General features: G+C 46.5%; 1 protein-coding gene across 2 annotated transcripts in view; it reads right to left on the bottom strand.

The window, feature by feature from the left end:
- Positions 1-21,990, bottom strand: part of RIPOR2 (RHO family interacting cell polarization regulator 2) — a 310,774-nt gene that overhangs the window by 14,284 nt on the left and 274,500 nt on the right. The window contains exons 14-20 of one of the 2 annotated variants that reach the window (XM_004712478.2): positions 21,010-21,660; positions 17,173-17,354; positions 11,812-11,980; positions 8,957-9,092; positions 6,407-6,568; positions 4,834-4,992; positions 1,041-1,243 (exon numbers count right to left, since the gene is read on the bottom strand). In XM_004712478.2, the coding sequence (XP_004712535.2) occupies positions 1,041-1,243; positions 4,834-4,992; positions 6,407-6,568; positions 8,957-9,092; positions 11,812-11,980; positions 17,173-17,354; positions 21,010-21,660 (1,662 nt within the window). Of the gene's footprint in view, positions 1-1,040; positions 1,244-4,833; positions 4,993-6,406; positions 6,569-8,956; positions 9,093-11,811; positions 11,981-17,172; positions 17,355-17,483; positions 18,533-21,009; positions 21,661-21,990 lie in introns of those variants that run through there. The other variant, XM_004712480.4, reaches the window with a different exon arrangement.

Here is a 21,990-nt window from a genome sequence, read left to right as displayed (position 1 = left end):
TGATGGTAATGGTGATGGTGGTAGTGGTGGTGGTGACGATGGTGATGATGATGGGCTCCATGAGTCAGAATCCACTTCCTGGCAACTAACAATAGCAACGACTACATACAAGCTGGGCCCCCTCAAAGGCACAGGACTTACAGGTGGTTGTGCTGTAGACCCCAAACTCAACTAAACTGAGAGATAGCAACATAATCTCTGCCCTGGGAACAGGAGAGATGATGTTTAACCTGCAAAATAGTCTAATGCTCTTGCAGAGCCCAGTCCAGAAAACCCCAGCAGAGAAGGTCAGCTCTGTGACAGATGACATGGTCATGGACCAGGTGGGTGGCTAACGACACAAAGGACCAAACCAAAGAGAAAAGCACCGCCATCAAGTGGACACCAACGCCGAGGTTTTCCGAGACGGTAAGTCTTTATGGGAGCTCAGATGTAAGGTGGCTTCTTGCCATCATTCTTTGTGTGATGAACTGTGAAGTCTGACCACTTTGCTACGGGACTAAAGGGGGGCAACTTTACCCTGCAGAGCCGTGGCTTACGTTTCCTTGGGGGTTGGTCTGGTGGAAGATGAAAACCACGCCTCCATCCAACTCTTCCTTTGTGTGACGTGTTTTCTGACTGCGCATTGGTGGAAGCCTGGAGCTCTACTTTGATCTCTGGACATATTTGGCTTTTGGATCCAGTCGCTGCCCTTGGTTCACCTCTACCTGACTTTCAGATTTGTGACCGAAGAGCACCCATCACCACCGCACCCTTTCCTCAAAGTCTAGTTGAGTTTCTGTGGGATGTTGCATCGAATCGTAGAACCCAGGGATGTGAAGTGTGTGTGTGTGTGTGTGTGTGTGTGTGTGTGTGTGTGTGTGTAAATGGAGCAGGAAAGAAAGCATCAGATGAAAGTTGTTGGACATTTGGGACTACTACTCTGGTATTAATTCTTCTAAAAGAAAGTATCACCACCGTGGTAGTTAGCCTTCTCTGGGTCCCGGGGAGCGGCTGGGAAGATCAGCTTGTATCCTGAAGCCCGTGGTCCCATGGCCTACCTTTTCCCGGAAGTGCTCATTTTTGGAGGCTGCAGCCAAGCCAAGCGTCACAGCAGCCCGCACTTCGTTGTCATCCTCCGTTAACAGCAGAGCCAGGGTCCTGAGTACTTCTTGCTGGGCTGGGAGTTTGCCCGGGGCAAGGCCAGCCACGGCCTGCAGCAGCTTGTCCTCGCTTAGGGACTGCAGAGTCTGAACCACGGCAACTGGAGAGCAAGAGACAGCATGTGTGCTCGCAGACTGGAGAGAGCCCCACCCGCCCTGTCGCTGTGGAACCCATTCTGACTCAGGGCGACCCCATGTGTGCCAGGGTAGAACTGCACTCCTTGGGCTTCCAACGATGGGCTTTTCAGGCCCATTCTCTGAGGTGCCTATGGATGGGCTCGAACTGCCAATCTTTTGGTGAGCAGCTGAATGTGATCCTTCTTTGCAGCACGTCCATAAAAATGCAAATAAGATATACATACGGTGTCAGAAACCCTATACAGGGTCTCTGCACATCAGAATCGACTGGATGGCAGAGAATTTGTTTGGTAGGTCTCATTTAAGGGGCCCTGGTGGCACAATGGTTAAGTTGCTTGGCTGTTAACTGAAAGGTCAGAAGTTCCAGTCCATCAACTGCTCCCCAAAAGAAAGCTTTAGTAGCAGTACCTCTGTAAAGATTTACAGCCAAGATATCACGAGGGTGGGAGGGTGTGGGAAGGGAGGGGGAAAGAAAGACGAGTTGATACCAAGGGCTCACGTAGAAAGAAAATGCTTTGAAAATGATGATGGCAACATATGCACAAATGTGATGGTATGCATACAACATTGTACATTTGAGTTTTTTCCATAGTGCTATCCTTATAAGCTGTGTTCAACCTGAGCAGGAAACAAAATTTCACAGATGCACGCTGTTCTTTTAAATCGGCCATCACAAAAAAAAACAAACCAAGGTCCAGCGAAACTACTTTCATGAAAAATTCACTGTGACCAGAGAGGAACCTTCCCAGGTGATGCCACTGGGTGCACTAACTCAGAACCAGTTGCTCAATGCTTACCTAGAAGGGAAAAATGCTTACTAGGAAAGCTCCACCCAGCTGAGCTTCCTCCCTCCCATTATTTGGGGTACTCCCTCCCATGCATGGGGTACCCCCTCATGCATCCCAATGGAGAATTATTCTAAAACCAATGGAAATAATTTTATACAATAATTTTGGGTAATGCCAAATTAAAAATTAGAATTTAACCCTGTAGAATAAGCCATCTCAGTTTTGAAAATTAAGCCCACACAAATTATTCTGGAAATCACATTCTATCTTAATAGTGGAAGAGTGAAATATTTGAATTTATTCTCTTTCTGTTTCTCCATATGTCTCGAATTTCCCCAATGAGGGTTTTTTCCTTTCAAAACAAAATGATAAAAAAGCATGAACAAGTCAGGGATTTTCCTTGTTACCCCCATTCCTACTTGTGAGTGGGAGCCTCCTCCGGGACCAGGCAGTAAGATGTAAACAGACTCGCCAATAGAAACTGACTCAGGAAAATGACCCACACTGAGAAATACCAAGAAGTGAACAATAAATTAAAATGAGAGCCTATAGCTCTAAAATGGTGTCTCCCTTTTGAAACTGTCTTGCCTGAAACCTCTATGCCAGGGATCGGCAAACTTCTGAGATAGAAGAGTTAATCTTATTTCTCACAAGAATTTAAAAATTATTCGGGACTTAAAGATACATTTTATCTGAATAATACCCTTTAAATGAAGCTATGAAGGTTTTATTTTTAGTTTTACTCCTGCACCACGTATGTCCAGAAAGAGCTGCCTATGGCTGCAGAACCGCGCAGTTTGCCAACCTCTGCTTGACGCTAATCACAGGCCCTAGGGATTATATCAGGAGCCCCGATGGTATCTTTGCGGGGCTGCTAACCGCAATGTCAGCAGTTAGGAACCACCCGCCACTCTGAAGGAGAAACAAACCAGTTGGTTCTGAACCAGAAAGATGAGGCTTTCTACTCCCATAGAGATTCACAGTCTCAGAAGCCCACAGGGCAGGTCTGTTGTCCTATAAGGTCAGTGAGTTAGTTAATTGTGCCAGCCTGGCCGATAATCACATGTGGTGCTGGTTGAAAGGCGGAGGGATAAACGGGTGGTGAAGCCTCGCCTTTCTAGTTCTCGGGTCTCTTGTTTTGTGATGGTTGCATCGGGTGCAGCTGCCTTAGCAGTTCCCTGCTTCAGCTTGCAAGATGGATTTCCTACAAGGAGAAGCCGCATGGATCTATCCCGATGCAGCCCTGGGTGCTGGAGCAGCCGTGTGGAGACCCCTGCCAGTGCTGAGATGCTTACACGTTCATGGACTCAGCTTTCCTCCTGCAGTCGGCATCATTGCCTCTGTTTTGTGAGGTGGAGGACTTTGTGGACTGGTGTTGGGTCAATGTTGGACTTGTGGGCTTGGGCAGCATTGGGTTGGGATGTTTTCATGATGCACCTTTTCTTTACATAAAACTCTCTCTTATACGTGAGTCGCCGTGGATTTGTTTCTCCAAAGTACCTAGACTAATACAGTCAGTATGAGTCAGAATCAACTCCATGGCAGTGAGTTTATAGTGGTATAAAAGATGATATAGGAGCCATCCATGGTGGCACAGTGGGTGAAGCAGTGGGCTGCTACCCCAGAGTTGGGCAGTTCAAACCCACCAGCCTCTCGGTTAGAGAAAGACGAGGCAGTCTGTAGTTGAAGTTGTATAGGCTTGGCAACCCTACGGGCAGTTCTGCTCCATCCTCCTGGTTCCCTGCCAAGACAAGGGAGAGTTTCTTCCTCTCACTGAGATGCCAACCAATGCGACGAACAGGTTGTCACCGTGTTTCATGTTCTGGAAAGAGACGCACACAGCCCGAGTCCGTGCCAGACGCCTCGTGGTTGCTGGTGTAGTGCAACCTCTGCCTGCCCTCAAGGAACCCGCCCAGCCTTCCCAGGCCAGTTGACCTGCCTTGCCCAGCCTCTGTGGAGTCTGGAGTGCACACCTGGGAATCAGATGCAGCCCTCGCGGCCTGGCTCCACTCCCAAAGGGGCGTGCACTTATTGAAAAAACAAAACAAAACAGTTGCTATCAAGTAGACTCTGACTCATAAGGGCCCTCAGGGTGTCAGAGGGAACTGTGCTCAGCAGGGTTTTTAACAGCTGGGATATGAGAAGTAGACCACCAGGCCTTTCTTCTGAAGCACTTTGAGGTGGGCCTGAGCTTCCAACCTATTGGTTAGCAGATGAGTGCGTTAAATAACCCACACCACCCAGGGACCGCTTTCGGGCATGTTAGAGTTATTTCATTTCTAATATTGGAAGTTCCGGCGAGGCTGAACTGCACTGACATCCTGGGGATGCATCCTTAGGCCTGGATTTCTGCCTCCCCTTTCTTTTCCTTCCCACTGGGCCAACCTACTGCCTGTGAACCCCGTTTCTACCTATTGTCACGTGAGCGCCATCAGAAAAGATGATCTAAGATTTAAGCCTATCGGTTTAAAACTATTAGTAACTGATCCATTCGTGAAGGAAATGGCATTGATTGACTTCTTGTTACTAGCCTGCCTCTTGAATGAAGAGGGTGCTCTTCGTAAATCCTTGATCCGTTAACAAGAGAAGTGCTGATGGCTAAAGTCAACAAGTTACTTAAAATCAAAACTCAGCTAAATTCTTGACTTGGATGGGGGTGGGAGGCTACCATTACTAAAAACTATGGTTAAAAATACCAAAAATAGTGCAAGATGAGTATCCCATCCCCAGTTCCCACCATGGCATGACAAAAAAGCGTGTCCTACCTTGCTTGGCCAGCTGAATCAGATAGCTCTCTAGGTCGCTCACACCACAGCTGGCAAAGTAGCTGTGATACTGGAAAACGGTAATGACTTCCAGGGGGAGGCTGGAGGGAAGGAGAGGCTCAGCCCGGTCCAGGATTTGGGACACCAGGGTCCGGAACACTGGAAGAGGAAGATCCAAAACAGCTTTGAAGAGACATGCCCATCATCCACCTCTCCACTCATTTAATAGTGAATGACATTTATTTGCCTTTTTATTGTAGTGTAAGATATGGAGAGGGAAGTGAAGTCCGTGAATTAATCTTCACTGAACGGCTGGATGGGTTTTACACACACACACACACACACACACACACACACACACACACACACACACACACACACACACCAGTCTTCAAATCAAAATAAATACAGAACACAGCCAGCACCTCAAAAAGCTGTCTTGTGGCTCCTGCTAGTGTGCAGCCACCAAGCGGGAGCCATTACCTGGAAGTAACCGATGTCACCATTATAGCTATAGCCACAGCTACTGGAGATGACCAGTAACCTGACGTGTCGCCACATCGAATATTGCAGCCTGTCCTTGAACTTCATAAAATTAGACGGTGTTTACTTTTGTATCTGACTCGACTCATTCAACAAAATGCCTGTGAGATTCATCTAAATGCTGGTTAATCAGCACTTTCATAAATTGCAGTGTCATACCCTATTATACGAGGATATGAAACTGATCTGTTCTGTTGATAGGCTTATTAGTTGCTTCTAATTTTTATTTGTTATGCGTAAAGCTGCTGTGGTTTTTATTTTTAAGCATTTCTTTTTGGTCTGAGATTAGCACTGAATTTCTCTTAATAGACTTAGGACTTGAATTGCTGTATTTGATACATTAAGTTGATCTATTTAGAGGCACAGAGTAAGGATGTGCAACTTGCACAGAAATGGCCAAGTATTCAAGACACCCATGCCACAGGACATTCCAAACTGGAGAGATTGGAATGAAAAAAACATACCTCCATCTACCCACTGTCTTCAGGCCCTTCTAACTCACAGCAGCCCCACATGACAGAGCGATAGCTCTTTCAGAGACGATCCATCTTTACAGGAGCAGACAGCCTCAACTTTCTGTTGGTCAGCAGCCTAGCGTTTAACCCCTGGCCCTCCAAGGTCCCCTGGCATTCTCACTGCCAAGCTTGACCTATGCCCCGTCACCGTCCATGCTGTTCCTCTAGGGAGCCCTGGAGGTGCTGTGGGGTAAGGGTTGGACTGCTAGGTGGGGGGTTCCAACCCACCAGTCTCTCCATCGGAGAAAGTTGAGGCTCTCTCCTCTCCTGTAAAGATTCACAGTCATGGAAATCCTATGTCGGGTTGCTGTGAGTTGGTATAGACTTGCTGGCAGTGGGTTCTGGCTGCTATTGTGAATGAAAGCATGCTCAGCGCTCGCCTGTCTTAAACCTCACTTGCTGTCATTGCTGTTTCCCTGGAGAGAAGGGCTTCTCAGAAATGGCCTTTTGTGTGCTCTGACCAGTGCTCACTCACACCCGACGGTGCAAAGGCTGGCCCTCCCATGGGCCTGTACCTGCGTCGGCGAGGCCTGGATCCTCCTTGTTGACAGCTCTGGCGAAGCTGGTCTCCAGCTGCCTAATCACTCGGTCTGCCGAGCTGTGGTAGACCCCAACGGGGCTGCAGCACTTGGCCCAGAATGAGAGCAGAGATAGCTTCTTGTGGAATTCCGGAATGACTGAAAAAGAAGAATCACTCATTACATATCTTTATTTGCTCCCCCAGAATTACATCGGGGCTTCAAAAGTTCATGCAAAGTTTTTATTATTTCTCATCCCATTTTGCCAAGAATTTTTGAAGCTCCCCTGCACAGCTTTGGTATAGTAAACAGGCTGTAACTCAACACCAATATAAAGAAGCAAGTTTCAGAGAGTTTGTGGATAAATAGACCTGAAAGCCAATGGATTTTTCCATAAACTTTTGGAAGCCCCTTGCACAGGACAAGGTCAGGGAAAGTCCCCAACACAGAGCCTTCCTGTCCCCCAAACCCAGGGACCAATATCTTTGGTCCATCAGGAAGCCCATGGTCTTCTGTGTCCAAAGCTTTAATTAGGGCCCCTTTACATAGGCATGGCTGGATGAACCTTGGTCCCCCTCCTTTTAATAGGCTGTTATCATATGGCGCCTCTTCTTAGACTGGCCGTTCCCCACCCGAGTAACCTCATCCCTGTAAACTGTTTCATGAGCTGTGGTCTCACAAAAATTAACTGCTATGGAGCCGATGCTGACTCCTAGTGACACTATAGGGCAAGATCGTACTGCCCCTGTGTGTTTCTGAGATGGTAACTCTTTATGGGAGTAGAAACCCTATCTTTCTTCCACAGAGAGGCTGGTAGTTTTGAACTGCTGAACTTGCCGATTGCAGCCCAATGTATAACCACTCTACCACCAGGGCTCCATAGCTGTGGTCTAGAGACCTCATAAAGACACCCCAATCACTGGGGAAATTCCAAAGACTTAGGGTCTCTTTCTCTCTTAGGAGGCAGTAACATACCCTTTACTGAGAGTAGGTACAGAGATGTAGGGCTTATGGTCTTAGTTTTTTTAAGGACCCTGGTTTTCAGTCTGAGCTATGCAATCCCCTGTGGTTGGCAGATGGGTCCAACCAGCCGAGAAGTTGTGATGAGGAACCATGCCGCCGGGGAGGGGAGGGACCCAGCAACAGCATGCAGTTTGCTTTAAGTGACAGAGATCCCAGCAGCCCTCCTCTTTGGAGATGTGCTAGATCATCACATCTCCTGTGCGCTTAGAGCCTAAAAATGCAAAGACTCAGACACTGTAACTTCAGAGAGTTTCCTGAGTGGGGCAGAAGGTAGTAGGTCGACGGGAGTACGTCCCCTGCCCAACTAGTTCTTGGACAGAAAGGACTGGGCAGCCTGCACTAGTGAGACAGACCAACTTTGCATGCACGGGCAAGTTGTAACAATGAGGGGGACTTGGGGGAAGCCAAGGCCACTCTTTGCATCCTGAATGCCCTGCCCTTTTCACGCCTCTTCACAGACCTGCCAGGTCACCTGCTCCTGGGGGGAATGGATGGAGGAAGTAGGAATGTAGAGAGTGAGACTTTTAGACTTAAACTGGGATGACCTGGAATACCCTAAAGAAACCATAAAACAAACTAGCTGATGTGGAATTGATTCTGACTCATGCAACACCGTGTGTGTCACAGTAGAAGTGGGCTTCCATGGGCTTTTCAACCACTGTGATATTTAGGAAGTAGGTCACAAGATCTTTCTCCTGTGAAACCACAAAGGGGTGGGGGTGGGGGGCCGTTGAACCACCAACCTGTCATTTAGTTAGTAGTTAAGCATAAACTATTTGTTTGCCTCAGAAGACTCAAACCAACTGCACTGCCACTGAGTCAATGGTGACTCACAGTCGCCCCCTGTGGGTCTCTGAGACCTTAAGTAACTACGGGAGTAGAAAGCCCAGTCTTTCTTCCATGGAGCTGCTGGTGGTTTCAAACTGCTGACCATGTGGATTGCAGCCCAATGCATATGACCCACTACCTCTCTTGAACCTGTTATCCTAGGGTTTTGAGGACAGATATCCTTGTCTTTACAAGAGTCCTGTACCAGACCACACACATTCAAAGGCATCTTCCCAAAAGAAACTCTGTATTTAAAACTGGTGGAACTAGGGCTCTCCACTTGGCCTTTACACATTTCTACCAGTCTCCCAGCAGAATTTAGAAGCCTTTTCCACTGGACAGTTAGCTGCTGTGGGAACTGCCTTAGGCAGATCCACGAAGGAGATCTATGCTGATCACTGTCCACGAAGGGAAATGCACCAGCTGTCTGTGAAACACCGCTGATGAGGTCCTTGCTGTTTCTCTTCACACGCTAGTGTCTGACTTCTAGAGGTTTCAATAAGCACAGCTTTGCCTCCATTGGCTATCTCAGAAGGCCGGACCATGGTGCCCCCTGATGCCATGAGCGTGGCAAACGTAGCCTGCTCCGTGGCCCAGGCATGCTCCTCTGTTGTCCTGCGAAGGCAGAGGACCGGCTCAGCGAAGGGGGCGGGTGAGTTACAGCATCGGATTGTCGGGGGGCTTGCAGCTACTCACCTTCGACGACCGACCCGATGTTTCCTATGTTCTCGTCGCTGACAGCTGAGAGTTTCTCCACCACTTGGATCTGCCGAGAAAGCTTCTCTAGGAGGTTTCTTGCAACGAACGGGGTTTTGCTTGAAAATACAATTTGCTGATGAAAGGAACACAACGCGCTTTTGATGATGTCATTGTTCATGGAACGCCAACCACTTTCCCCACCCAGCCTCCTCCCTCCCCAAATGCCGTGGTGATGCCAAATGAACTGGTGCACAGCTCTGGTTCCAGCTGGATACCTTTCTGCCTTCCAGACCAGTAAGATCATATGTTTGTGCTTCACGCGTTCCCTGGGCCCATCTAATTTATGAAATTTTCTCAACAGCCAGAGCTGCAAGGTTATTATAAACCTCATACACAACAGAATGAAATGTTGCCCCACTCTGCGCCATCATGAAGTCCATTCTTGTGGCCGTTGTGTATTTTGAGGGCGTAGTGGTGTAGTGGATTATATGTTAGGCTGCTAGCCACAAGGTCAGCAGTTTGAATCGACCAAATCCACCAGCCAGTAGGAGAAAGTGTGACTTTATACCACTGTAAACAGTTACAGCCCGGAAAACCCACAGGGAAATTCTGCGCTGTCCTATAAGGTTGCTATGAGTTGGATCAGCCTGACAGCAGTGGGTTTGTGCTTCAGGTACCAGGCTCTGGGTACCATCCTCCGGCACTAGATCAGACCATCTTCTGCTCGGATCCATGGACTTTTCATTGGCTAAATTTAGAAATAGCTCACCAAGCGTTTCTTCTAATCTGGATGCTCTACTGAAACCCGCCCTCCTGGGATGATACTGCTGGTGAGTGAAATAGTGGTGGCATACCTTCCAGGATCAAAGCAACATGCCCCCCACCCAAGTATGGCAAGCCTGTGAAAGGTACACAGTGGACTCCCACCTGTAGCATACACTAACTATACTCTTTAAAGCACGTGGACACTAAAATAGGATTGATACATTCAAAAGTGTAAGTAGCAATTAGGTACTAATTAATGCCTCTTGTATAAGTGAACAACATTGAAATGTATTACTTCAATAAAAACAATCATAGCTTAAGAAATCCCATATTTATCTCTTTGCAATTGTATACCAAATGAATGCATCAATGATACACTGGTAGGAGTCAATGTGAGTTAGAAATTAGTCTTGAACTCTCATTCCCTTTTTTTCCTACATCTTTATACCCAATTTTGTTTTTCTAACATTAATTTTTAAAATATTTTTAATGGGGATTTGTTATAACCATGCCCATCTTTTTTTCCCCCTTTTATTGGGGGCTCTCACATCTCTTATCACAATCCATGCATTCATCCACTGTATCAAGCACATTTGCACATAGGCCGCCATCATCATTTTCAAAGCATTCTCTTCCCACTTGAGCCCCTGATATCGGCTCCTCATTTAACTATCCTCATCTTATAGGAAGAAATATTGCACTGAACAGTGCACGACAATCTTTGGGGGAGAAAATGTTCATGCTCTCATGGAAGAGGATTCTCTCCAGCCTCAAATAATAACTACATGAAAAATAAGCACCTGGATTGATAAGCACAATATAGGACTCATTCAAATGGCAGTGGTTATAAAATGCTGTTGGATCAAGGAAGCTCCCTGATTCATGGTGATCCCATGTAGATTTGGACCAGACTAACTCTCCGGAGACAGTTTCTTCGTAGTTGATCCAAGTCTGGAAGTTCAACATCATAGCAGCACACAAGCTCCCACTGGCAGATGGTGGTGTGAGTGTACATTGGCTGGGAACAGAACCCAGGTCTTCTGCATGCAAGATGAGAATTCTGCCACATAACCACCCTTGCTCCAGATATAGAATGGTTTACGTGTGTCCAATAAAAATCTGTGTCCATTCAGGTCAAAACAAAAAGGGCACCTCCACTAGATGCGTTTTTAGCATCATAGTTTATAAATTAAAAACTCAACGAGCGATCAATTAAGGTGTTGGCCAACCAAATGGGAAGAGTCATGGTCATGTGCCAATTGTCTGTAGTATATGAATTGTTGAAAGCTACTTTGAGGTTATTTGTGAAGAAAAAGCATATTTCCTTACACCTTGTTTCTAGAGTAATACTGATGAAGAGATAGTGCCCTCCTCTTGGCCTCCTTCAGGACCCCTGACTCACCAACCTCACTCTTGTTTCCCAGTGAGTCCTGTGTTTGTGCTAGAGCAACTCGCAGGAGCATAATTCTCTCTCACAGTAAAAACACACACACCCAAATATCCATCAACATAACTTCCAGATGTTAAGCTCAACAACATTGATTACGTTTTTCATGCGGTGCTACCTAAAAGATCTGGCTGGGCTTTGTTGCTTCCCTGCTAGATGACTGCATGTTAAACTTCAACCTTTAAGACCCCAGATGCTATCCCTGTAATAGCCGGGCACCATCAGCTTTCTTCACCACATTTGCTTATGCACCCATTTGTCTTCAGTGATCATGCTGGTGAGCCTCAAAGAGTGCCAACACCCATCAGTTTCTGACTCAATGAAAACGAGAGCAGAACTATTCTCTTACTCTTGAATTCTCAGTTTGTCGTCTTCTTTTTGTTTTATCATGTGAGTTTTATTTATTCATTGGCATTTTAAAATATTTTACTTTGTCATTATGGAAAAGATACACAGCAAGACACACACTGCTAACATTACACTGCCTTTATGTACACTTCAGAGGCATGGGTTACTTTTGCTAAGTTGTAGAACCAGTCTCGGAAATTCTCATTTTACTGGCTAAGCTCAAAAAGGAAGCACCCTTTCCTTGTACACAGACAATCGAGATGTATAAAAGAGAAGACGTCTCCAATCCTACCTGGACGAGTTGGGTGCAGTACTGTAGGTGCCTAACGATGGTGATGTCAAGGCTTTCATTTCCTGTGGTCAATGGGAGTGGGCTTCCTGCCACACTGGTCCCAACTCCCGTGTCTTCAGTGAGTGCTTCGCTGAGGTGCCCCCTGGCTTCCGGATGAACTGACCTGTAACTGTTGACGTAGGAAGGTGGGTGAAGCATTATTTATTTTGTTCTGTGTAGAACGCACAGGTCAACTCAATATGGTGTCCACAGACTCCCCAGTGATCATAAGGGCTGCCTTCAAAAAGCAATATACCTTCAAAGGCTACATTATAATTCTGCCTGACTGCAAATCTGCCTAGTGGTAAAAGGCGACACAGACAACTTGTTTCCTGTGTTTTCTAGTAGCTCCTCAAGCGCAGTGAACCATCTGTGCAGTGCATTTGCCAAGAAATCTTTGAAGGGTGCCCTTGCTGCTCTTTTGTTGGTGAGGTAATTGGACAAATTTTGTAGGATTAAACTGCCCCGGTACCTGTGGTTTCCCAAGGGCAATGCCATTAAGAAATAAGTTTGCAATGTCTTTTCCTGGCCTTGGATCAATTGCTACTTGAATCGGAAAAAGAAAAGCTGCCGAGAGGAGAGACCTGATGTGTTGTGACAATATACTGGTTTAACGGGGCACTTACATTGAAAAAGTCTAGTGTGCCTGTTACTTAATTTTACTTTTAAAATGAATCCATGTGCTAGGGAGAGAGAGGTATTTGTGGTATTTTCACACCCAAGAGGTCTGGCTAACAGGGATGTTATCCTGGCTCACTCAGGCAGTGAATTCAGACAGGGCTCGTTCTAATCTCACACTCCCCAATTCCACAATTTAAAGATCACGCTTTAGGGCTTAGTGGTTTTGAATGCTTTTTTCCCCTGATTCATCAGTCTCCCCAATTTAAAGATCACACTTGAGAGCTTAGTGGCTTTGAAGGCTTTGTTTCTGATTCATAGTTGTCTCCAAGGGGAAAACCTGGCAGTCAACAAAAATTTAGAAGGCAAATACATGCACACACACTCATGTATACACACACAGTTCTCTCCAATGCATCTGATGAAATATAGTAAGAGTAATCAATTAGACCTATTTACTATCGATGCTCTACAAAGTATATAAAAGCTGTAATATTCTTGTTCGCAAACTGCTTCCTATAACACCAAGACAAAGGTTTAGATTGATGCTTGCTTAACCTCGGCATATCGTCGAATAGCTTAAGATAATAAGCTACAGAAAGATATTTGATTAAGAACTCCTTCACCAATCCAATCAGACTAGACAGATCTGAGTGCATCATGTCAAAGCCGGTCGCTCTTGAGTTGACATTGACTCAGGGTGGTCCCATGTGTGTCAGAGTAGCAATGTGCCCCAGACAGTTTCCAGTGGCTGGTTTCTTAGAAGTAGAGCACCAAGTCAATCTTCTGAGGAAACTTTGGGTGGACTTGAACCACCAGCTTTTTGATGGTTCAGCTGAGCATTTAACTATGTGTACCACCCAGGGACCCTGAAGAATGTAAAGGTATAGCTTAAACAGAATGTTTATTTGATACATTTCCTCTTGCTTTGCCCCCCTCCAACCACCCCGTTTGCTCAAGGAATAAAATCAGTATCATGCTGGCTAGCACTTGTAACTGCTCAGTAGCTAGAGTGAGGAGAAGACCTGGGGTGTAGTGGTTACTTATTGGGCCACTAACTAAAAGGCAGCCATTCAAAACCACTAGCCACTTTGTGGGAGTAAGATGATGTTTCTACTCCCATAAAGAGTTACTGTCTCCCTCACTGACCCATAGCACTATGGGGGATAATACTGGAGACATACTGCGGGAATTGTGCCCAATGTGACCCCACCACACCGGGGCGTGCAACAGAACTGCAAAGGGAGCAGAGCAATGAAGTCCCCAGGAAACACCAAAAATAGACTGTGGGACCAGGGCGTGGAGCCCCATCAGACTTGACTGGAAAACACTTGTAAAAGTCAACAAATAGACCTTGAACTATTTATAGGCTTTTCTTTGGCTTTTTTTGTTGTTTTTGGAGTTATTAATTTTCTATTGTTGCTTTGTTTTGCTCCATCTTGTGTTTGTGCATATTATTATCTCTGCATGTCTCTCTAGATAAGATAGGCGGGATAAACAATTCGGAGGAGAAAACAATGGCATGACAGTTGTGGGGGGGGACTTGGGAAGGGGGAGATGGGGGAAAGGAAGTGGGTGTTAACAAACCCAGGGACAGGGAACAACAAGTGACCAAAAACTGATGACAAGGAGGGTGTAGGAGGTCTGGTAGGGCTTGATCAAGGGCAATGTAAATGAGAGGAATTACTGAAACCCAAATGAAGACTGAGCATGATAGTCGGACAAGAGGAAAGTAAAAGGAAATAGAGGACAGAACTAGGAGGCAAAAGGCATGTATAGAGGTCTAAATACAGGCATTTACATATGTAAATATATTTATATATGACAACGGGAAATAAATCTATGTACATAGATTTATAAGTTTACTATTAAGGTAGCAGACAGACATTGGGCCTCCACTCAAGTACTCCCTCAATGCAAGAACACTTTGTTCTAATAATCCGGCATTCTGAGATGCTCACCTTCCTGACACAATCTCTGAAGACAAATGGGGGCATAAGCAATGTGGTGAAGAAAGCTGATGGTGCCCAGCTATCAGAAGCTATAGCATCTGGGGTCTTAAAGGCTTGAAGATGAACAAACTGCCATCTAGCTGGGAAGCAACAAAGCCCACATAGAAGAAGCACACCAGCCTGTGTGATCATGAGGTGTCGATGGGATTAGGTATCAGGCATCAAAATCCCAGAGCAAAAAGTCATGTCAATGGGAATGGGTGTGTGTGGGGTATGGCGGTTGTTGCAGAGTGGAAGCCCAAAGCCCATCTGTAGGCAATTGGACATCCCCTTACAGAAGAGTCTCGGGGAGAAGACCGGCCAATCAAGTATAGAAGTGTAGCACCAATGAAACATACAGCTTCCCTCTGGTTCTTTAATGCTTCCCCCAACCCCCCAACCCCAACACACACACTATCATGATCCTAAGTCTACCTTACAAATCTGGCTAGACCAGAGCATGTACATGGGTACAGATAAGAGCTGGAAACAGGGAATACAGGACAGATCAACTCCTTGGGACCAATATTGAGAGTAGCCATACCAGGAGGGTAAGGGGGATGGATGGACAACAGATAAGAGGGTAAAGGGAGACAGTAGCCAGTGCAAGACATGAAAAAAATTTTACAAATTATCAAGGGTTCGGGAGGGAGGAAGGAAGGGAGGGAGGGAGGGGGGCGGGAAATGAGGAGCTAATACCAAGAGCTCAAGTAGTATGAGCATGTTTTGAAAATGATGATGGCAACAAATGTACAAATGTGCTTGACAAAATGGATGGATGTATGGATTGTGATAAGAGCTGTAAGAGCCTCCAATAAAATGATTTATATATAAAAAAAAGAATGACTGTCTCGGGCACCCACAGAGGCTGATCCACCCGGCCCTATATGATTGCCATAGAAGGAACTGACTTGAGGGCAGTGAGGTTGTTTTTTTGGTTTTTTGGTTTGATCCAGTGGGAGCAACATGTGGAATAACGCTAAAAACAAAAAGAAACAGACTTACTAATTGGGGAGACACTAGGGGAACCCCTGAGATGACTGCCCTTCGTCACTTTGAAAGACGAACTGAATTAACCCCTATGGCTCAATTATCAACCAAATAATGGACATGCCGATAAGGGCAACGGTGAACACTAGAAGAAATGCATTCCTTAGAATAATCAGCCATTTGAGACAAAAGGGGACCATTGACCCCAAGACAAAGTTCATAAGGGCTAGGAAAGAAGATGGAAGTGGGAGAAGTGATGCTGCATTGTGGGGATTGTAGTCAATGACACGACCCAAAACACGTATTGTACTGTTGAACGGAATAAGTATTTGCTTTGGACATCTTCACATTCACAAGAAAAAGCTTGAACAACATCTGTTTCAGATATTTTTCCTTGTTTCGTTTTGGAAGAAGAAATCCATAAGGAACAACAAAATCCCACAAGCTTAAAATCTCCCACAGAAAAGTTTGAATAGTGTGCAAGACAATGTTGCATGTTGTAAACCCGTTTAGATCATGTGGTGCCAAAAGGAAAGAGGGTCGGTAAGCCCCCCCTTCGTTTGGGAAAGTGAATGTGGATTCTTTCGTGGTAATTGATGAGGGTTGTAGTGTTGCATTGTGTTTGTTCTGCCCAACTTAAAGTTCCGAAATTAGCCATGTTTTGTACCCCGGCTCTAGTTGTAAAGCCTTATTGCTTAGTCTATCATCCCTCCACCACTTGGAAGGCTGCATTGTCTACCTAGGGGGCTGCAGATAGAATGGTGCTCATCAGTTCTCAGGCATCCGCCATTGTAAGGGACCGCTGAGCCTGACTTTGGTCTAGGTATCCGACAGCCCTGCTGGTGTGGTGGCTGTTCACTGGGCTGCTAATCACAAAGTCAGCAGTTTGACTACAGCAGTCTCTCCTCAGGAGAAAGACAAGGCTTTCTCCTCCTGTTGGGAAACCAGCAGGAGCAGTTCCGCCCTGTCCTGTCGGGTTGCTGTGAATCAGAATGGACCCGATGGCATTGAGCTTGAATGTGATTGAGGAGTTTAATCGACAGCAGAGACTCCTTGGGCTCAAGGGAACCAAGAGACAGAAAAGACAATCCACTACCAGCAAGTTGTTATGACTCGTGGAGAGCCTGTAGGCTGGAGTAGAACTGGTCTACCAGGCTTCGGCGGATTTCATGACTGGGGCAGACTGCCTTAGCTTTCTCCCATGGAAGGGCCAGTGGGATCGCACTGTGACCTCTAGGTTAGGAGCCCAATTTTTATTCCACAGTGACATCAGGCCTTCTTAGATAGAGAGGTGGAGAAAAACAAAGCACAATCAGGCAAAGGCATTAACCTTGAGCTCCAAATCAAGGACACATCGGTGCAACTATTTCATCAAGGCAGAGTTCTCCAGAAACACAGTCTGGCTAGTTCATTTGCAATTAATTACATCGGGGTTAAGTTGTAGACACTGAACCATATACAGAAGTATGACCATACGCACCATACTCACACAAAACTACCCCCTCTGTTTATAAGACAAACCAAACAAATCCGTTTCCCCTTAAGTGGCCCAGAGAGCTGGGCAATATTTACAAGTGGCATTCAATAATGAACGGGAACTGTAAACCTAATTTATTGCTCATATTGAAGACGCAAGGTGCTGCATCAGGCTCCCTCTGCTGGAAGCAAAGACCGTTGCACCTGTAACAGGAGAAAGATAAGCAGATACTAACTTCGGACTTACCTGCTTTTCTCAGTCTCCGTATCTGAAAATACCGAGTCAGCGCCTCCTCCAATATTACAAACCTCCTCACCATCCTCCTCCTCATCAAAATCAGAGGTGTTCAGGAAGTCAAAGCTTTCTAAAGCACTTTCAACGGTAAGACTTAAACTGGAAGACCTGCTTCGGCTCCCTGGTGGCTTGCACTGCAAAGGCAGAAGGCACCAAGGAGGAAAATATCAACACCCTCGAAAGGAGAAAGCGAACACATGGCACCAGATCTAAGATGGAAACACTTTCAATTCTTTTTTTTCAAATTTTTATTTTCACTCTTTTGGTGGTTGGCACTTTTCCATGTATGTAAAACTTTCATATATAAAAATAAAACATAACAAAAAGCGGTACATCCAGGGATAAAATAACACTGTATCTGAGATTTATTCCAAAGCCATCCAGGAGGAAGCTATCAGGTGGAAGAAGAGATGAAACAAGGTTGACCATGAGTTGGCAATGATGGAACCTGGACGGGCATGCTGGGATTCATCACATGATTCTCTCTACTTCAGTTTGAAACTTTCCAAAACCAACAATTTAAAAATATTACAACCAGAAAATCTTGAGAGATGTAACTGATGCCCTTCCTCCACTTGCAGTACTCAACCCCAAATAAAAATGCAACCAGTAAGCAAATTGTAAGAGTCACAGAGTCAATGCCAGGTACTACCAATATCTTCTTCCAAGCGGCAATGTTTTCAGTGCCCTAAGATAGGAGCTAGCCATCTAAGGCACTTACGCTAAAGGAGTCACGGGATAAATCCCAGAAACACACACAAACAAAACATGGCTCAAATCCAGCTAGTTCATGCTCCCTAACTAATGCATTTTACATTGTACTTTTTCTTTGCGAGTTGAGAAGAAAACGAAAGTCTTGAGTTCTGTCTTTGAAGGAACCAGACCCACCCCACCCTGGACTGGGCCCTGGAATTACAGGGGCAAACGCACTCTATGACCTGAAGAATCCTGTATTGCTGGCCACAAACAGACACATTACAGAGAGAATAATGCTAGTTGTTAGGGGCACCACGGAAGAGAGGAGCATTTTCAAATATTCAAGAAGACGCTGCGGTGGCTCGAAGGGGACAAGTCCTACAAGGAAGAAGAACTAACGTCTTCCGTAAGTCAGGTGGTGGGTACGGCTTGCGGATTTCTTAGCACAGGGTGGGGGGGGCCTTGCTGCGCTCTGTCTTAGACACTCAAGATGTCAGAGAAGCACATGGGGGCACGTCTTTCAGTCTTTTAAAGCACCGTTGCTTCATTCACCCTCAGTGATCTCCGTCCAAGAGGCAGCATCATTGAGTTTCTGATCCTCAAGATGGTTAGCATCCTAGGAATGTGAAGGGGGAGAAAGAGAGAAAGCTTTGTCCAGCCGATGCTGTTATTTTGGCTGGATACAAAGCTGCTTGCCCCAGACCTACATTCTGATGAGCTAGAAATCTCCGGAGAGTGAAGGAGCCCGGCCGGACTCAACCCACCTCTAAAGGAAAACCGAAAACAGTTCTGGCAAGTCGATTCTGACTCCTGGCAACCCCGTGCGCCTCACAGTAGGACTTTATTCCACAGGGAATAAATGACTGTGTTGGTAGTAGATCACCAGGTTTGTTTTGTTTTGTTTTTCCCACCAAGGTAAACTCAAACCACCAACCTTGCACTTAGCAGGTGAGTGCTTCACTATTGGTGCTACTTGGGGACTCCTAACCCAATTATACATCCATCTATAAGGGGAGCTGAGTTGGAACTGACTTGATGATATCAGGTTTTTATTTACTTATCATCCTAGGTTAGTTAACCGTAACAAAGAGAAGTCTACTTGGGGACTTTAGTGGCGGGTTAGTTTGGGAGCAACAGCAGAGTTAAAATAAAAAGTCTGGAGAGAAAGCTGTGGCCACCAGGGTTTGTATGTATAAGAGGAACAGAAGACTCATCTAGTGTGTCCTGACAGATGAAGCCATTTATCTGCACTCAGTTTTTGTTTGGTGCCGTCACTTGGATTCAGACTCTACTAACTCCATGTGACAGAGTAGAACTGCCCCATAGGATATCTTTAGTCTATAATCTTTATGAAAACCAACCTCCAGGTCTTTTTCCTACAGAGCCATGGAGTGGATTTGAACTGCTAACCTTTTGCTTAGTAGTGATGTCCTTAACCATTTGCACCACCAGGGGTGCTTGGTGATAGGAGTTGCCACCACCACTGGCTTTCTTCAGGGCATTTTCTTTAGGTTGGGGTCAATTTGTGTCTCAGCTCTTTGAAACGAAGACTTCTTGTACAAAAAGTAAAGCCAGTCAACTGTGCAGGGTAGACAAGGCTCGTCTAGAGGAGAAAGGGATGCGTTCACAGGAGTGCCAGAGAAGCAGCCTTGAGTGGATGGATATTGCTTTTAAGCTCGGCACTGCCGGAAGCACCCACAGCGTGCTTCCCTGTTTCTTAGATGTGATGCCTACAGCTGAACTTAGTGGTCATGAACTGAGAGTCTGGAAGGTCCCAGCAAGAATTAGCGTCTGTTTGGCACAAATCCTTATCAGAGTTGGTCTTAGCATGACTGTATGAGAGGATGCGGTTGTCTGAAAAGTCTTGGATCCATGGGGGAGGCCTCATCTGAAAACCACCACACAAAGGGATGCTACTGCTTTCAGTGGGTTGATTTTTTTGCTCGCTCCGGAAACATTCCTTCCGAGCATATTTTCTAGAATGGGTCCTCAGAGGATTGCTCTGTCCAGAAAAGTACCCAAGCTCTTTTCTAGAGAGAAATGCAAACCAGGATGGCACAGACTAGAATATGAGATGGGCCCATGGGGTCTGAGATACTGGGTCGTTTGGTCTGGAGTGTTTTTTTACAATCCTATCTGTGTGTCAGTGGAGGCAGATCCTCCCAGCTGGAGAAATAATGATCCAGAGGCCCTCCCACAGGAAGAAAAACATTCCTTATTACCCTCATCTTCCCACATCTACCCTGGCTGTTCTGACCACCCAGAAGTGAGAAAGAAAGTGTTGGTGGAGTCTGGGACTTCCCAGCTACTCAGCCCCATGGCTGAGACACATGGGTGATTATTTCCTTAGGAACAAGCTGAGCTGCTGCTATGCTGACTTGGACCCAATCCAGGAGGCCCGCGGGACTCCTCTAACAGGCAGTGCTGTGGGCGGAAAGGCACTTGGGGCTCTCACAATGGGGCTGGCTAACTCTGACTTCGAGCAGAAACCGGGTCCCCTATTGCCGTAATCCTCCCAGGAAGCCCAGGACCGTCCCTGGGATCTTCTGATGATTAAAATGCTACCGTTGCCTATGCAGGGACAGGATGGTTAAGTGGACCGAGAGGCTGTGGACATTAGTGCTTGTTGTGTTCTGTAGAGTCGATTCTGACTCACAGCGATCCTACAGGACAGAAAGGGACCACTCCCTGGGGTTTCTGAGGATGTGAATCTTTACAGATACACATGGCCATGTCTTTCTTTTGGAGAGCCACTCGTGGATTCAAATTCTTAACTACTGTGGCCTGGGCTCCTTCGACATTCCCTTAGCCTATTAACTAACCCCTATTAATTATTTTACCTACTCCTTCAACATTCCCTTGGCCTATTAACTAACCCCTATTAATTATTTTTACCTAGATTGCTTCCCTTTCAGGAAAAGGAAAATTATTGTGTGCTATGGACATTCAGAATGAATGGCATTGCAACGACCCGTTCCCCAATAATGTTCTGATGGGCCTGGATAAAAATGAAAGATTCGCTAGCTTAAGAGGGTATATCAGTTCGGCCCTCTCCCACCAAACCCGATCCAAGTTCCTGAAAGGGGTACTCACTTTTAGAATATCATCCAGATGCATGACTTCTCGGTTCAGATTCTGAAACTCTTTGTATTGCTCTCGATGCGGCTCTAACGCCAGGAAAAGCCCACTAAAGGCATCCTCCAGGCTCCCGTCCAGGAAGGACCGACAGCCCTCAGACTCCCCGCTGACAGAGCCTTCCAAGAGCAGCCCCGGCACCTCGGAGGAGGTCAGCCTTTTGACCAGCTGCCTGGTGATGTTGCCTTCCAAAGTGTCCAGCTCCACGGGCTTGAGTTCGGAGGCCTCGTCCGACTCTTGCAGGAGGGTCACCGCAACATCCCGCTCCATGAACAGCTGCCGGGACGCCGGGCCTGCGGGCTCAGCGGCCGGCTCGGCCTCATCCTCCCCGGAGCGCTTTGGCTGCGGCCCTGCGGCCGAAGAGCTGCTGGAAGATGCTGAGCTAGTGTCGTCCGTGCCGTCGTCGTTGTGCGGGGACAGGCTGCCGTGGCTCCGCTCTGCGGGCGTGATGGTAATTTCTGGGTTGGCCGGGCACGTCCTGGAGGCAGAGGCCCCTGCGAGGGAAGGCCGGGCGCAGTCTCCGTTGGGCAGGTCGCTGAAGCTCAGGGAGAGTGGTGTCTTCTCCTGGGCCGCCTTCCCGTTCTCGAAGATGTCATCGGGCACATTCGACTGAGGGGAAAAGGCACCTCATTAGGATCTTAGAGGCAAACGATGTCGTTGGCCTGGCCTATTTCGGGTCAAAATGTAGGGCAATGAAAATGTTGGAAAGCCAGAACCTTCATAATATTAGCATGCTATTATTTGTTGACATGGGTGTGTTTGGGGGAGAGGGAGAGAGAGAGAGAGAGAAAGAGAGAGAGAGAGAGAGAGAAACGAGCCGTTAATAATCTTGTCTCCACTGTTGAATCCAAGTTCCAGTGGATGAGACCGTCCTTTCCATTTGTGTACAGTGAACCCTCGCCACTTCGCGCTTCGACTTCCACGGCTTCACTCTATCGC

Source organism: Echinops telfairi, unplaced genomic scaffold, assembly GCF_000313985.2.
Source record: "Echinops telfairi isolate 266 unplaced genomic scaffold, ASM31398v2 ScPeMD7_5868;HRSCAF=6743_0, whole genome shotgun sequence".
Taxonomy (NCBI): Eukaryota; Metazoa; Chordata; class Mammalia; order Afrosoricida; family Tenrecidae; genus Echinops; species Echinops telfairi.
Note: the sequence above shows the minus strand (reverse complement) of the source record. Positions and strands in the feature narration are given on the sequence as shown.